Source organism: Theropithecus gelada, chromosome 4 (genome assembly GCF_003255815.1).
Source record: "Theropithecus gelada isolate Dixy chromosome 4, Tgel_1.0, whole genome shotgun sequence".
Classification (NCBI taxonomy): Eukaryota; Metazoa; Chordata; class Mammalia; order Primates; family Cercopithecidae; genus Theropithecus; species Theropithecus gelada.
Genome location: NC_037671.1, coordinates 18,419,571 through 18,435,511, shown reverse-complemented (window position 1 = coordinate 18,435,511; position 15,941 = coordinate 18,419,571). Strand labels below are relative to the sequence as shown.

The following is a 15,941-nucleotide window of genomic DNA, read 5'->3' as shown; positions in this document are numbered from 1 at the left end:
TCCTTCAGGTCACAAAACACCATCAGGCGGTTACTACTGTGATTCAAATATTTCAGATGAGAGAACTAAGGCCCAGACATATTATATTATATAACCTGTATTATGTAAGACCTGTTGATTTACACAACAAGTAAACGTTCAAGAAACACTGATAAGTCACACAGCCTGGCCTCAGTCTATATACTCTTTATGCTGCACCATAGTCTCCATAAGACCCACTTAAGAATCACCATTCTCTTGAAATTTTTCTACCCTCTTCCCCCCACTCACCCACAGATAAAATACAAACAGTTAATCTTGCTCTCTATTTTAGTGGCCAACTCAGATGACCTCTTTTTTGAATCATTTATTTCAGATCTCGTATTTACTTACATCTAAAAAATGCCATCACCAAATTCATTGCACTTTGTCTTTTCATTCCTCAAACAAATCATCCTCATCTCCATAACCATCCTTCCGAAGAGTTTCTGACCACTAGTCCACCCCCGAACGACCAAACTCCATCCATTCTGGTTTCTACACATACTGAGAGACTGATGCGGCAAACACACACTTTACAAGAAGAACTGAGTGGAACAAAAGGGCAACATGAGAGAGATAGGCAGGGCCGCCTTCACATTCAGAACAGGATGAAAGTCTCTGTAATGGTTCCATTCTAAACAATATAAATTATAAACTATGTAAATATAGCATTAAAAAAACAACCTCACCTACCACAATGATCAAAAGAAAAACAACATCCAGAACTAAAAACAAGACTCAGCCTTCAGGGTCCAACCAGCACAGAATCTCTCCGGTCATCTTTTCTTGGGCTGCCCTTTCCACAAACACAGCAGAGAGATTCTGAAGCGGGCTGGCTTTTCCTTTTGTCAACAAGCACCTCAGATGACCTTTCGATGGCTAGGTAAAAATCTACCAGTTTTGGTTTTGAGTTTTTTGTTGTTGTTGTTATAGTTGCCTCTATAAAGAAAAACTCTGAGGAAGAGAATCAGAAACAAGAAAACTCCAAAACCCTAAAGAACTCTGGACTCCACTGGTTTCTATCACTAAGAAGATCCCCAGTGTCAAGTAAAGGCACTGGCAGTAAATACAGCAATATCTGACTCGGGGGGTTTTCTGCAGAAAAATAACACTTAGTAAATACACGGATGTTTTAACTGAAGAATTAAAACAAGTTATTAGCATCATCAGAAAAATGTAATTGCTTCAAGGTACAGGTTGGAAAAGCAGACTGGAAAAGGTTGGAACTGAGGCTAGCATCAGTCTTCACCATAGATTTTTATTTTCCGTAAGAAGGAAGTCAAGCACATAAAATCCCTCTCAGTCTTCTCCCCTTTCCCCATCACCCTACTGTAGACAAAAGGCATATATTTTGCTGATGATTCTAAAATCATGCACAAAAAAAGGATGTGTAGAGTAGGAGTAATTAAATGTACAAGAATAGCTAACTAGCAATTCGTATCATTCTAAAAAATAAAAGAGAAAATGCTCTTTCCAAAGCACGTCCATAAATTAGGGCCCTGTCGTATGATTTGAATGTGGCCCCCCAAAGCTCAAATGTTGGAAACTTAATCTCCAATCCAACAGTGCTGAGAGGGTGAGATCTTAAGAAGTGATTACATCATGAGGGATCTGCCCTCGTGAATGGAATAATGTCACTATCTAGGGAGTGGGTTTGTTATAAATGCAAGCTTAGACAGGCGTGGAGGCATGTGACTGACTGTAGTCCCAGCTACTCAGGAGTCTGGGGCACAAGGATCCCTTCAGCCCAGACAGAACACAGTAAGTTATGCTCACACCACTACATTCCAGCCTGCGTAACAGAGCCAGACCCCATCTCTTTAAAAACTAAACTTCAAAAAAAAAAAAAAACCACAAACCAAGCTTAGCACTTTCTTCTGCTCTCTTGCCAAGTTATAATGCAGCAAGAAGGCTCTCACCAGATGCAGTCCCTCAGTCTTTGAATACCAAGCCTCCAGAAACATAAGCCAATAAATTTCTGTATTTTTAAAGTTACCCAATCTCAGCTATTCTGTTATAGCAACACGAAACAAACTACAACAATATGAATTTTTAAGAATCAGTATTTTCTCTTACAAAGTCTAAAGGCCAAAAGAGAATGCAAATGGTCAATCTTAAAAGTTCTTCCCTGCTGCGCGCAGTGGCTCACACCTGTAATCCCAACACTTTGGGAGGCCGAGGTGGGTGGGTCACCTGAAGTAAGGAGTTTGCGACCAGCCTGATCAACATGGAGAAACCCTGCATCTACTAAAACTACAAAATTAGCCAGGCATGGTGGCACATGCCTGCAATCCCAGCTACTCGAAGGCTGAAGCAGGAGAATCCCTTGAACCCAGGAGGTGGAGTTTGTGGTGAGATCGTGCCACTGCACTCCAACCTCGTCAACAAGAGTGAGGGGGAAAAAAAAAAAAAAAAACTCTTCCCATGTATAATGTTTAGGAAATTTTAAACTCACAAGTAAAAATTAGCATCTGTTCAACAATCCACTAATGCTATTTTAAAATAGCCATTATAGGTAGTTACTTTAGACTCAACTTCTCATCTTCAGAGTCAGCACATTCCATTACCCTATTAGAAAAGTCATTCTGTATGTGAGTTGAAGACAGGTTATGTATTACAGTTTCAACAGTTTCAACCCAAGCTCTGGAAATTCAGGTCCCAAGTCATTTACTCTGCTTTTGAAGGCAGGGTTCATCCCAATCCACTAAATACTGAAAGATCAAAACAAAGGAGTGCTTTAAGGCCTTAAGTTTTAAGTTACCATTTTATGCTTGCTACATACCCTGCAACACCACAAGAAATGCATGCCCTGCCCGGGTGTGATGGCTCACGCCTATAATCCCAGCACTTTCCGAGGTGAGTGGATCACTTGAGGCCGGGAGTTCAAGGCCAGCCTGGCCAACATGGCAAAACCCCATCTCTACTAAAAATACAAAAATTAGCCAGGTATGGTGGTGTGTGCCTGTAATTCCAGCTACTCAGGAGGCTGAGGCATGAGAATCGCTTGAATCCAAGAGGCAAAGATTGCAGTGAGCTGAGATCGCACCACTGCACTCCAGCCTGGGTGACAGAGCAAGACTCTTGTATCCCTCAACCCCCACAAAAAATAAATGTATACCCTAATGACACTACATATTTGAAGGCTACAAAATCTTTCTCCTATAATCAAGAGTGCCCCAGACCATCCTCAAAATCTACCCAAGCCTATCAAACCTTAATCCACATAAAACCTTCATGAGACCAAAACCAAGTTAGCAGGTTGCAATGAATCCTTAATTCAGTAAGATAACTGACACAAGAATAATTAAAAAGGATTTGCCAGGGCTAAGTTTTCCTTCAGCCAACTCTGAAAAGAGTTTCTCTTTTCTACTACCCTAAAAAATTCCAGTTAAATGACTGCTTTGCACTCAGGTGCCACATGACACTGTGGTCTGATACAAAGAGAAAGCTAGCAGCACTATCTTCTGAGAGAATCACAATGAGTTAGGGACAGAGTCCCTCCTTAAGAATGAAGCCTACAACACACATCACTGCACCTGGATGCTGACCAGCTCTCAGACAGAAGTGAGGATGATGGCCAGCCACAGAGCTAAAGGGTGGGTGCCCAGACTCAGAGAATTCTGCTCCTCAAATGGAGATGAAAGTTGATGCCAGATGCATGCCAGATGCCCAAGTTGGAGGCATGGATAATATTATCACACATTCCAATATATTTACTGACACAATTTTTTACACATCCTTAAAATCACTCTCTTGTGATAATTCATGTTTTAAACTGGAATGGGGAATGTTTGTTATGGAATATCTGTAATATAACAGGTTCATCACTGAGACACTCTTTTTAAAGGAGTGACATACAAAGCTCAGCACACGGGAAGATCCTAACTATATTAATAACGAATCTTATGACATCTTCTAAGACAAAGTGCTGAGGATGAAGAGAAAATGAGAGAAGCATACAGATTCAATGTAGTTAAAAGGCTATTTAAAAGACGACACCTCGTGATGGAGAAAATAAAGACTTTGAGCTATGCATCTCAAATTTCAGACCTGAAAACAGGAATTTTAAATATCTACACATGGCTCATCTTGTCCTTTTCTCTTAATTTTTCACTCTACTCTGTTCTTCTTTAGATAGACACACGTAGATTGTTTCTGAAAAGTAAATTCTCCAGAATGAGTAGACAGACGGGAAGACAAGGGTTTTTTTTTTTTTCCCTTTTCCTTCAATCTCTGAAACTAACAAATTCTAAGAAAAAGTCATGAAGCTAGTCATCCAGGTAAACATAAAGAGAACAAAGGGAAATATAAATTCTAAGAGGGGAAAAAAAAAGGAAATAACAGGTATGAAGTACGGTACATACTAGGCAAAGGGTTTCAAAAACACCCAAGTAAAAGCATTATAAAATGTCACTGCCACTGTTTGACCATGAAACCACAAACTCTTATCAAACTACTAAAGCCAACTTCCTTACCAAACTATCTTAAGCTTATTTAGGAAAGCCACATAAAAATAACTGCTGTTCTAAGTTTTAAGCACCAATTCCACAGCTACTAACTTGGAACTTGGTTAAACAGCAAGGGATTAAAAATACACAGTGTAATTTCAGCTTTCCTGACAAGGAAAAAATGTCTCAGAAACACCACATTTACTTCTTCAAATTTTTAGAAAGATCTCTTTTCAGAAGTGGCAAAACATCACCTAATATATATATTCCTCAAGATGACGGCTGCTAAGAATCAATTAAAATGAACAGTTAAGACAGGCATTACAAGCTGGCAACTCTTTGGCTAACTGTGCCAGCAAGAACACGTGTTGTTCAGTCCAGAGTACTTTTTTTTCCCATTTTTAATTATAATTATTAGACAACACTTAGAAAGCAGGACATTTGTTACAAAACCTCGTAATTCTAGCTCCTCTATGAAAATCAAAAGATTGGGTGAGTGGGCTCACATTATCATGTGGTGAGAACTGGCACCTGAGTTTGCAGTCCCTGGTTGAAGGTACCAATATTTGCAGCCTTGGGTACTAACCTTTTCCTCGACGGCCCTTCTTCAAAATCTGAAGAACTAACATCGTTGCTAGTGGAGGACACTTGGGATGCATCGTCCTTTTCATTCTCTGACTGTTCTGATGCTGGTCCTAATCCCTTAGACTGGTCATTACCAAGGAGCCCTACAGGTGAGAAAAGGGGACAAACACTTAAATACATCACATCAGGAGGCAGCACTTTACCACAGTCAACCCTACACAACGCTGGTGAAGACAGACAAGAATGTGGACACAAGAGAACTGAAAAGCACACATCTCTTTTGAATGGGTGGAGAAAAGCAAAACCTCATTCTATGTGACACCTTTAAAGAGAGTGAAATGCCTAAGAGGGAAACAATTTCAGCAGTAAGAAATCCGACCAGAAATTTGGAGTTGTAATGCTATGCTTGAGGACTCGTTTTTAAAGAGTACATAAACATCTTTTGCGGCTAAAGGGTTGAAAGGAAGAAAGGAGTATCTGTTATCAAACTAGTCACTGTTGAAGTGGTCAATATTGACTCTACAGATACTGAGATCCTTTCTGGAATTGCCTGCAGGAACCAGTACCTGCCACACAAGAAAAGGCAGCCTTATCTTTGCAGCCACATCTCAGATATTAACTAGAAATCCTACTGCACTTGTTTTCCTTCATAGCCATCTATAAGATTAGATTGTAACCAGATTTGCCTTTGATCATCTCAAAGGATAAGGATTCTCTATGATAGCAGATGCTAAGCAGGGGAGTCTTGGTGCCCACGAATGTGCTTTTAGTAACCAAAATGTGGAAAGAAGCTGCGGGCCCTCGGGGGGCTAAAAAGCAGCTATGTAGTAACTGATATGGAAGTATTTTAACCAGCAGTAAGGTCACACTATAGGGAAACGGGAGAATAAAATAGCCTCAGAGTCCCTTACATCAATGTAGGTTCTGCCAACAAGAAGCTTCCACTGATACTCATGTCCACAGCGACTAGACCCGTTGTCCACTGTCTAGCCACCACCCTCGAAGGCAACCAGAGCTGGGCAGTAACAGCACTGCTAGCACAGCATCTGCAGTTTTGTGGAGATTGATCTAGAAGCCAAAAATACAGAGTGGCCCCTTGATTTTTGCTCTTCTAGTCCTTCCACCAATTTTATGCACACTTCATTCCTCTGTATTAAGTCTTTGTGACTGAAGTATCTCAGAAAGTGACTTCTGTTAATTGTACTAAACACTATGTAGAACACAGTGTTCTATGTATTTGATTAAAAAAATATATAAACACTGTGAATGAACATAGTACACATCAACAAAGCCCTGGGACCTAGCTTGTTTCTGCTTGCATTTCCCCAGTTATCTATTTTTACATCATTTCAGAGTATGAGTGATAACATAAGGTTGAAAATAAAACACATGGTTATTTACTTCAACTAATGAGGCTTTAAGAGTTGTGACTACAATACAGAAATAGAAATGTATAAAAACCCCCAAAGAAAAAGCTGGGAGTTTGCACTGTGAGGGCAAAAGGAGACAACTGTATAGAAGTCTAAGAATCCAAGGATAAAAGCGTGGCCCGTGTTTCAGAGATTGAAGCCATGTTCTCCATTACAGTAGGCACTAGCCATGTGCAGCTACTGCGCACCTGAAATATGCCTAGTGTGGAAGAGGAAATACATTTTAATTTTACTTAATTGTAATTTAATATCAGAACGTAACATGTCATTGATAATGTTATATGAATTGTGGAAATATTTTGGATTAGATTAAATCAAATATATTAACATTGATTTCACCTACTTTTGAGTATGACTACAGAAACTAAAATTACATATGTAGTGTAAATCGTATCTTTACTGATGGGCACTAAGTTAGAACACATTACAAGTGTCACTGTGCGGGGGGGATCCCCTCCCCCACCCAATTAGGATACAGGCGACATTTAACCAAGATTAGAGTTGGCCAAGGAAGATATTTATCTTATCTGTAAAAAGAGAAGATGGATAAATTATCACAGAGAAAACGGATAGAAAACTGAAAATAAAAATGCTGGTTAAAGACCCAGACGTAAAATTTAGAAGGAAAAAAAGAGGATGGACATCATACATATGTATCGTCTTAGTTGAGTTCAAATTTTTCTTTTTGCTTTTAAGACAGGGTCTCACTCTGTTGCCCAGGCTGGAGGGCAGTGGCGCAATCATAGCTTACTGCAGACTTGACCTCCTAGGCTCAAGAAATCCTCCTGCCTCAGCTGAGACTGCAGACACATGTGTAACATAATGGAGAATAAAGCACAGAAAGCAAAAAAGGGATCAATTCTGAATTTATCCATCCATTTGCTTAACAAATACCATATGCCAGGGCACTGGGGATACAGGTTAATCAAAATCTAAAATTAAGAGAGACAGACAAACACAGACATATGTATTATTCAGTAGTAAGTGAAGAAAAGAAAGTGCTGGAGAGGAGAGTGAGTGAGCCAATGGAGCCAGCCGGCAAGCTTGCAATACCAAAACAAGAACAAGAAAGTTGGGATTTGCAGTAAGCCTGAAAACAGGTAGCGGTGATGGACGAAGAGGACAAGGAGGAAGAAGAGCTATACAGGTATCAAAAAGAAACTAAACAAGGACTAGGCGCAGCTCAGGAAGACTGGGAAAGGCTCCTATACCCTTTGGTACATACCAGCAGCTGAAGTCTTAGCTGAATAAGAGGTGAATGTATGAAAGAATGACTGAACAAATGATTTAGCAGTGGACTACTGTAAAAAAGTTAAGCTTTTTGTTGACAGCTTTGCTGTCAAAAGAATCTGGATGACTGTAAAGAGAAGTGCTTCTCAAACTTGAGCATGCATGTGAATCACCCCCCAAGTGTCTCCTGTTCTAACACATTCCCAGGTGACACTGATGCTGCTTTGGCTGCTCTGGGTTGTTTTTTTTTTTTTTGGGGGGGGGGGGCAGTGGGGGCGGAGGGACAAGGTCTTGCTCTGTCACCTATGCTAGAGTGTAGTGACATGCTCACAACAGCCTCAGCCTCCTAGGCTCAAGCAGTCCTCCTATCTCAGCCTCCCGACTGGCTGGGACTACAAGTGTGCACCACCACGCCCCACTAATTTTCTTTCTTTCTTTCTTTTCAATACATGGGGTCTTGCTTTGTTGCCAAGGCTGGTCTCAAACTCCTGGGTTCAAGTAATCCTCTCCTGTTTCAACCTCCCAAAGTGTTAGAATTACAGGAGTGAAAACCACACATGGCCACATGTACCTTTTACCAGTAATTTTGCAGAAAAAAAAAAAAAAAAAAAAAGACGCTTGCCTGCAAAATGTCACAGAGTTACAAGAATCAGCTAACGTGGCAAATAAAGACTCAAAAAAGGAACAGGTTGGAAAAAATGTGCATGTCTAAGCAGCATAAATGTAAAGAGACGTATATGCTCTCCCCAACCACCCTCTCACCCTGCAAAACAACTGCCTAAGTAAAAATTAGGGGTAATTTTACGAAGATTTTACACATGAAAAATACCTAGGAATATTAAACGATTTTATGTGCATAAAATGCAAAACAGATAAGGCTACTCTGATAAGGCATGACTGAGCAAAAAGAAATCAAAGTACTGACTCCATTGTTCCAGGCCCTCATCAAACTAAATCTTCAGAGAACTCCAAGTTTTCCACCATTCTGAGGATTGCAATGAGTATCTGAACTAGAGAAGACATGGGGTTTCCTGAATCACATTCTCGTTCCAGATTCATAAAATGGGGCCCATACATAAGGAACTGCCTTTATACAAACTAAAGGGCCATAGGTTTTTTTATTGTGTGTTCTGGTTTTGTTGTTGTTGTTTTCCCCTTGAGACAGAGTCTCACTCTGTCACAAGGCTGGAGTGCAGTGTCACAATCTTGGCTCACTACAACCTCCGCCTCCTGGGTTCAAGCGATACTCCTGCCTCAGCCTCTTGAGTAGCTGAGACTACAGGCGTTCGCTACCATGCTCAGCTAATTTTTGTATTTTTAGTAGAGACAGGGTTTCACCATGTCGGCCAGGATGGTCTTGATCTCTTGAACTTGTGATCCGCCTGCCTCAGCCTCCCAAAGTGCTAGGATTACATACATGAGCCACCACGCCTGGCCAGGACCATAGATTTTACTGGCCCTTATGAAGGCGTAAGACTGACTTTGTTCTGCACATGATCAACTTTTGCAATTTGAGTACTTCCATTCTGTATATAGCAGTCCAGAAAACATTTACATTTATTTATAGTCAGACAGCCTACATGGTTGAATAAACCTGGGCTTCATCTAACCCCCCCCCCCCCCCCCCACCAACCGCCCCAATCAATCTCCACTGTACTGGCTACAACATTTCATTTTGAATGTTCAAAGCCCAGTTATACAGCCTGCCCAATCCAGGAGGGCCAGGTCAGCAAGACGGAATACGATGCCACAGGGCAACAGAGTCATTATTACAACATTAGCCAAGCTAATGTGCTGCCTTTTCTTTCCCCTAACAAAGCCCTGCCACCAATTGTTAAAATTATTATTTTTAGTCAACGAGAAATAATGAAATGGCATCCCCTCCTTCACACACTCAAACCGTTTTTATTTTTCCAACCCCCTCCCCCACCCCGACCAATACAAACCTTTGTCGGGGAGAGGAGGTTAAACAGGGGAAATTGAATGAATGGCCCAAAGATTCAGTCTATCCCATTAGCATTTGTTCTCCTCTATTAATATTCAGTAGGTTGAACTTAAATTAAACCATGTCTATTGTCTTTCACAAAAGCAATAAATATGAGCTGAAAATTGTAAATCATTGCAGTAAAGGCGGCTTGGTTACTGTGCCTGCAACCTCAGCTAGTCACCATCAGCTGACGGGAGAAGTGCGTCGGGGATCCAAGACCATTTAGCCACAAGGCAGTGTCCATTTGTGCAGCCGAGAACTCTAAAGAAATTGAACACAACAGAACCCTGCCATCAGCAGCTCTGCACACTCAGGAGCTTTTCACCCCATCTCCCAAATTAGCAAGAAATGAAAAGACCGCACAAAACAATACAACAAAACAGGCTTCTTTCTGAGTCTGGAACAGCAGCATCAAAATGGAATAGGAATTCCTGTTGTTCTTGGAAACTGGAGATACTAGTGTATGGCCATCTCCCTCTTGCCTTATATGATGGGTGTTGGGAAAACTGAAACACAAATTAGGCCAAAGATTCCTTTAGCTGAAGGAACTTCGAAAGCAACCGAAGAGAACGACAGATTTTGGAACACAAATGTATGGACAGAAGACAATTCTTTTCTAATATCTGAAAAAAAGGGGGGGGGGGGGGCTAGAGCATGTAGCCTCTATCATTTTATGATGTTTTAGACACAAAGAAGTTTTACCGGTCCTCTCTCAATAGCTACACATACATGACAATAGAAAACCAAAGGAAAAGCCAATGGCTCTATTCCACAAAAGCAATGCCAAAAGAAGGGTTAAAAAGAAAGGAAAAACAAGGAGGGCTTTGAGGCTCTTTCAGGGCTTCTAAAACATCTGGAGCACACCAAAGTCATTAGCATATTAGGGTGAGTCAATGTATGTAGCTTTGTTGTAGAAAAGATGCACAAAAGGTAATTCTGTATCATAGAGCCAATGCCGTCTGTCACCCTGTCACTGTGAGACAAGGTTATCACATTACATATCAAACAGTCAAGCATCCAAAGAGAGCTTTCATTTTCAGCAGTAATTTGTGTGTGTGTGTATGTGTGTGTGTGTGTGTATTTGCAGCACTTTAAGTTGATAGAAAAATTATAAAAGCAGCTCCTATGGCTGAGGTAGGGCCCTCTCTGAGGTCATCAGAATGCATGGTTTGCTGCCATTGATAGTGAAAAATAAATGTTATGTTCACTCAGGTTTTGCAAAGAGAAAAAAAAATGAAATGCTTTTTAAGCAGGGTAGGCATTCCGATGCCAGGGTGGATTTGGCTTTGCGCCTGCTTGGCATGGTCAGTATGCCCACCACTGTACACCACTGTACACATGCAGGTCAGTATGTGAAGCTTCCAGTGGAGCACAGAGCTCCAGAGAGAGGGGCGAGAGGGCACAGGGTCTGCAGAGCACAGCCCAGGCTTGTCCACTGACATGCTCACCAGATCAACACACTGGTGTGGCTGAGAACAAATGCCAGCCACGAGGCAGGATGTCGGTGGCACACTTGTGGTCAACGAGGCGCAAATGAAAGTGGTTTCATACCTCGGCTTATGGAAAATAATTATCCCTTTCCCTCATGAGACCAGCCCCTGAGCCGACTAGGGCTCCCCTTTGTCTACTATCAAATCAGCTATAGAGATTTCCCATTCCAGTCAAGAAAAGACAATCCAAAAACACCCCACCCATCACCCCTTAAAACAGTCCTAAGATTTGGAGGCAGGAATGGGGAGGATGAATGGGTGGACACAGGGGACATATTTATTACATTTAACCCCTGCAAAAACAGATGTAAATACTGATTTGTAAATCAACAATCTCACAAGAGCTCTCTCACCACCACCAGAATCTATACCTTGACATACCTTCAACAATCTATATCTCTTTTGCATGCACAATTTTTTGAGAAAGTGTTAGATACTAAGACCTGACATGGTGGTCATTATTAACACGGAAAAGTTGGGTCACTGGGTAGGTAAGAAAAATGCCTGACTCCATCCTTTTTTTTCCTATTTCAGAACCAAGTAAATGACTGCCTTTGGGAAAGATGGGACCCTGGGCCCCAGAAGGCAATAAATGCCTTGAGCTACAAAGAACAAGCCTAGCAGACATGTCCTATTTGCTCAGAGGAAGAGGTAGGCAGAACACTGCTACTACTAGAATGGGCCCTATTCTGGCTACCTAGACCCCAAATGATTGAGAACCACCAAAAGACAAAAGATCTCCCCTTCGCACATCCTAACCAACAATCCCAGGGGGACAGAAAACACTGCTCACTAAGAGGCTCCAACGAAAATAAATAAAAACAGACAAGGCTGACAGTTTAACTTTATTCAACACAAAACCTCTCACAAAAACAAAGAGCCGCAATCTTCAGGAAAGATTTCCCAACCAGCCCAGAAGCTATTTAAACTCTGATGATCACCACTGTGAACATAATGTACTGCTCATTTTGGCACAACTCCCTTTTAGTTCTTTGGGGCAAGAGCTCATCCTCCCTATTCTCTTCCCCTCTTCACTCCTTCTTCATCCTTAATATGACCTTTATAACAATCAGAACAAGTGCAGAACCTAGAATAATAATAATGACTGAATTATAAACACCCACGATGCTCTACAATCAGCAGTTCTAGTTTTGTGTCCAATGCCATGGCTACTCTATCCCAGGCCGTAACTCCTCTGGGTCCACACTTCATCTCAATGCCCTTTTAATTTTACACTGACAACACAGTCAAACACACACCCACCAGACACCCTAGTTATAAATACCCACCACAACATAAACCCCTGGAATCCCCTAGGATATGCAACTTGAGCTTCCATCAGCTCAAGAAAAGAATTCCACACCACAGAGAGCCCACAACTGACCACCTCCAAGGTCAAAAGCCGCCGACAGAAGGAAACTGACTCAAGGCAACAGTGGACTTAGGCTGGTGTGTAACCATGAGCGGCAGAACAATGGCACCACTGCAGAGCAAGGGAACTCAGTTCCAAGAAGGAGACGGCAATACAAGGGCATTTTTTTTGTTTTTTGAGAATTTTTTCTAAGACAGATAAATGAGCCCAACATGTGGAAAGTCCTGTGTTCAGATAAACTGACAGGCCCAAATCTGATTTCTCATCTCACAGAATTTGCACTCCTCAAAGGGAGATGTCCATGAACACAGCACGTTCACAGATAGCTAATGATACTCTTCTGCCTTCAAGTAATTACAAGTGTGTATGTATTTAGGTCTCTAAAGCTTCCTATCATCTTTACCCCACAAATGTAAGGTACCAAAAGAAACCAGCTATCCAATCTGAGCCAGGCTCTCCAATGACAGGCAAAGCTGCTGCTTTTACTCAATCGACAAGTGCCATAAAGTTACCGGTTTGTGTACTAATCTGTAATGATAAACGGGCAAAGCTCCACAAACTTTGTGTCCTGATTGACACCATAATTTGTACATAAATAAACAGCCACACCCTTTGCCCTGAAACCTCTCCGGGCTGCCTTCATTTCCTAGGATAAAAGGAATCTCTTGGAAGTTCTAAGTTCTGTTTTCTTTGTAGCATGACTAGGAGGGACAGTAGTTACCCAGTTTCCTTACTACCTCACTCACATATCAAGAAATCAACTGCCCTCCCACTTTCCAGATGAATATACTCAGAAAGGATTAAGTAGTCCATTCAAAGTAAAAAAACAAAAAACCTGCTGACAACAAATAACTTTAGAAAGGCCTTCTGCCTACCAGAGAAGCATTCTTTCCACTACTGAAATATAATGCATGGAAGCAGTACAGAAAGCATCACTACAGGAATGTGGCTATGGAATCTGCTAAGATTTGAGGCACTAACATTGAAGGTTCCTCAAAATCATCTGTGTTTCCAGACAGTAATACAGACATGAATTAATGCATGAAATTCGGGAGAAGAACCAAGAGCACTGGAAGTTTAAAGCTTTTAGGTCTCAATCTAGAATCACTTCAGATCTCAGACTCTATTTGCCTCAGTTTCCTCCATCTTTCAAGGAAAGAAGATGGAGGTAGAAAAAGAAAGGATTAATGGAAATGAAAGCAAACATGCTGTTTATGAAGGAGACCAGAGCTATGGTGAGGATGAACTAATTAACTTTAATCAAACATTTATTTTTAAATGCTGGGAAATGATCAAATAAATTGGAAATAAAATAAAAGGGACCAGCTATAGCTGGATGGCATTCAGTCTCCAGAGAAATGTCTAAATTCATACAAGCCTGACTGAAACTGCAGATTTGGCCAAAATGGTCAACAGAGCTTAATGCTTTAAGAGCGACATTAATTCTCTCTTGTAAATTTCCACAGTGCCTCCTTTGCAGGAGCCACCATTGCCCCTAGGGAGGATATCAAAGCTAAAAGAATATTAATATTAAGCAAATCGCAGCACTTTTTACATAGTCTCTCATATATATATAGCACCTTGCCATCCACAATGGATTTAATCAGGACCCCAGCAGGGAAACCCACAAAGGCCTATTTCTCCAACAAAAGCCATACCAGCCTGAAACAAATCTAGAGCTATTTGGTTTGTCTTTTATTTATAGGAACAGACCTTCTATCCCAGGTTCCTCAAGATAAGCCACCAAAAACTGCACCTGACAGACCCGTGGAGCAGCCATCCTCAGAGCCGGATCATTGCAGAGAGACAGAGAGGAAGAAGGACAGAGGGAGGGAGGGAGGGAGGAAGAGCGCAGTGAGGCAGGCTCCGGAGCACTTGTCAACAATCCTCCCCTGTACGTAATAAGCAAGCGGCAGTGCAGATTCCGCGCGGCAATAGGACGGCCAGAACAGCAATGGGGCCGAGGGGGAGGGGAGGCAGCCAGGAGAGAAGGTTATTTATGTGCATGGGAGGGAATCGAACACCAAAGAGGAGGGGTCTCCGGCTGGCTCCCCCTACCCTGATAAATTAAAATGAGAAAAAGGAAAAGAGCCACTAGCTTTTCATCCTGCCATTTCCCCAACCTGCAATGCAGACAAATCCGAAGTATAGAATTTCTGACATATGGGGGGGGAGGGGGACATTCACAGTTTAATTGTGCACACTTTTGTGTCCCCAGCCGGTCAGATGCCCCCACCCCATTGCCAAGCACACCCCACCCCCAAGGACAGCAGGCTCCAGGGCGCAGTTTCAATGGCATCCCTTTTTAATATCATAATCTGTGTCATTCAGCACTTGCCTTTTATTTATTTTTATTTGTTTTTTTGGCTGGGAAACCTGGGCAGCTCTCCAGACAGACTGCAGAAATCTCCTTCCACATGCTCCTCCTCCAGCCCGCCCTCCCCCTCCCTCCAATTCCAGCTTCCACGGAGCCTCATTACTTATGAAGTGACCGCATGGGCCACCGCTGCCCCACCAACAACACAGGGGCACCCCTCCCCCTGCCCTGCGCAGGCCCCTCCCTGAGGCACATAAATTGATCTAATCTAATCAAACAGAAGCTGTTTTCTCTCATTGTTTCTTGAGGATCTTTCACAGAACTGGCTCTGTGGTCTGGCAGCTGCTGGGAGGGGTGAAAAAGGCAGGAATCCAACTGAGGGCTGGCCAGCTCCCTGGCCTCAGACAACTGGAGTACACATCTCCTTTCATATGTTATAGCTTTTTGATTTTTAAAGTCAATTCTCTTGAAGCCTTTGAACTTCAACCAGCAATGATAATGTCCAAAACACATGCTCTCAACACTACCACACGCCTCTCTTCATGCCCTTCCAAGGGGAGGAGACGGTGGCCAAGCCCACATAGCCCTGGAAGTTTTCCTGAGATGCATTCACAGGAACTGGAAACATGCCTTACTAATACTTCCAGCTTCTTGTTTCCTAGTTGTTGAACCATCTAACTAGGCCCTTCTGGGTTCTCATACTACACACACAGTAACTTATTTATACCTCACAAAAACCCTGAAGGTAGATGTCAACTTTGCTCAGGAGTGAAGTCACCCAGGCTAGCAAGCAATCAAGGCCAATTGGATATTCTCTCCACAATGGCCAACTCTTGTTTTGTAAATCATTAAAGCTCATGTACATGCCAGAACTTCTTACATCAAAAATATATAAACATCAATATATACACACATACATATACAAACACACACACACAGGGACATCAGGAGGGTAGAATATGGTCCTCCTTAGTGTCCAGTTGATATCCACCACTTTAAAATCAGAATTACACACAGGGCCTCAGAGATACTCTACTACAATTCCCCCACTTACCAGATGA

The 15,941-nt window shown here is 42.0% G+C and overlaps 1 protein-coding gene across 2 annotated transcripts in view; it reads right to left on the bottom strand.

Annotated features, from left to right (window-relative positions):
• The window catches only part of JARID2 (jumonji and AT-rich interaction domain containing 2), a 277,495-nt gene that overhangs the window by 106,557 nt on the left and 154,997 nt on the right, over positions 1–15,941 (bottom strand). For both annotated transcript variants that reach the window (XM_025383086.1, XM_025383087.1), the window contains exon 3: positions 5,056–5,197. In XM_025383086.1, the coding sequence (XP_025238871.1) occupies positions 5,056–5,197 (142 nt within the window). The remainder of the gene's footprint in view (positions 1–5,055; positions 5,198–15,941) is intronic.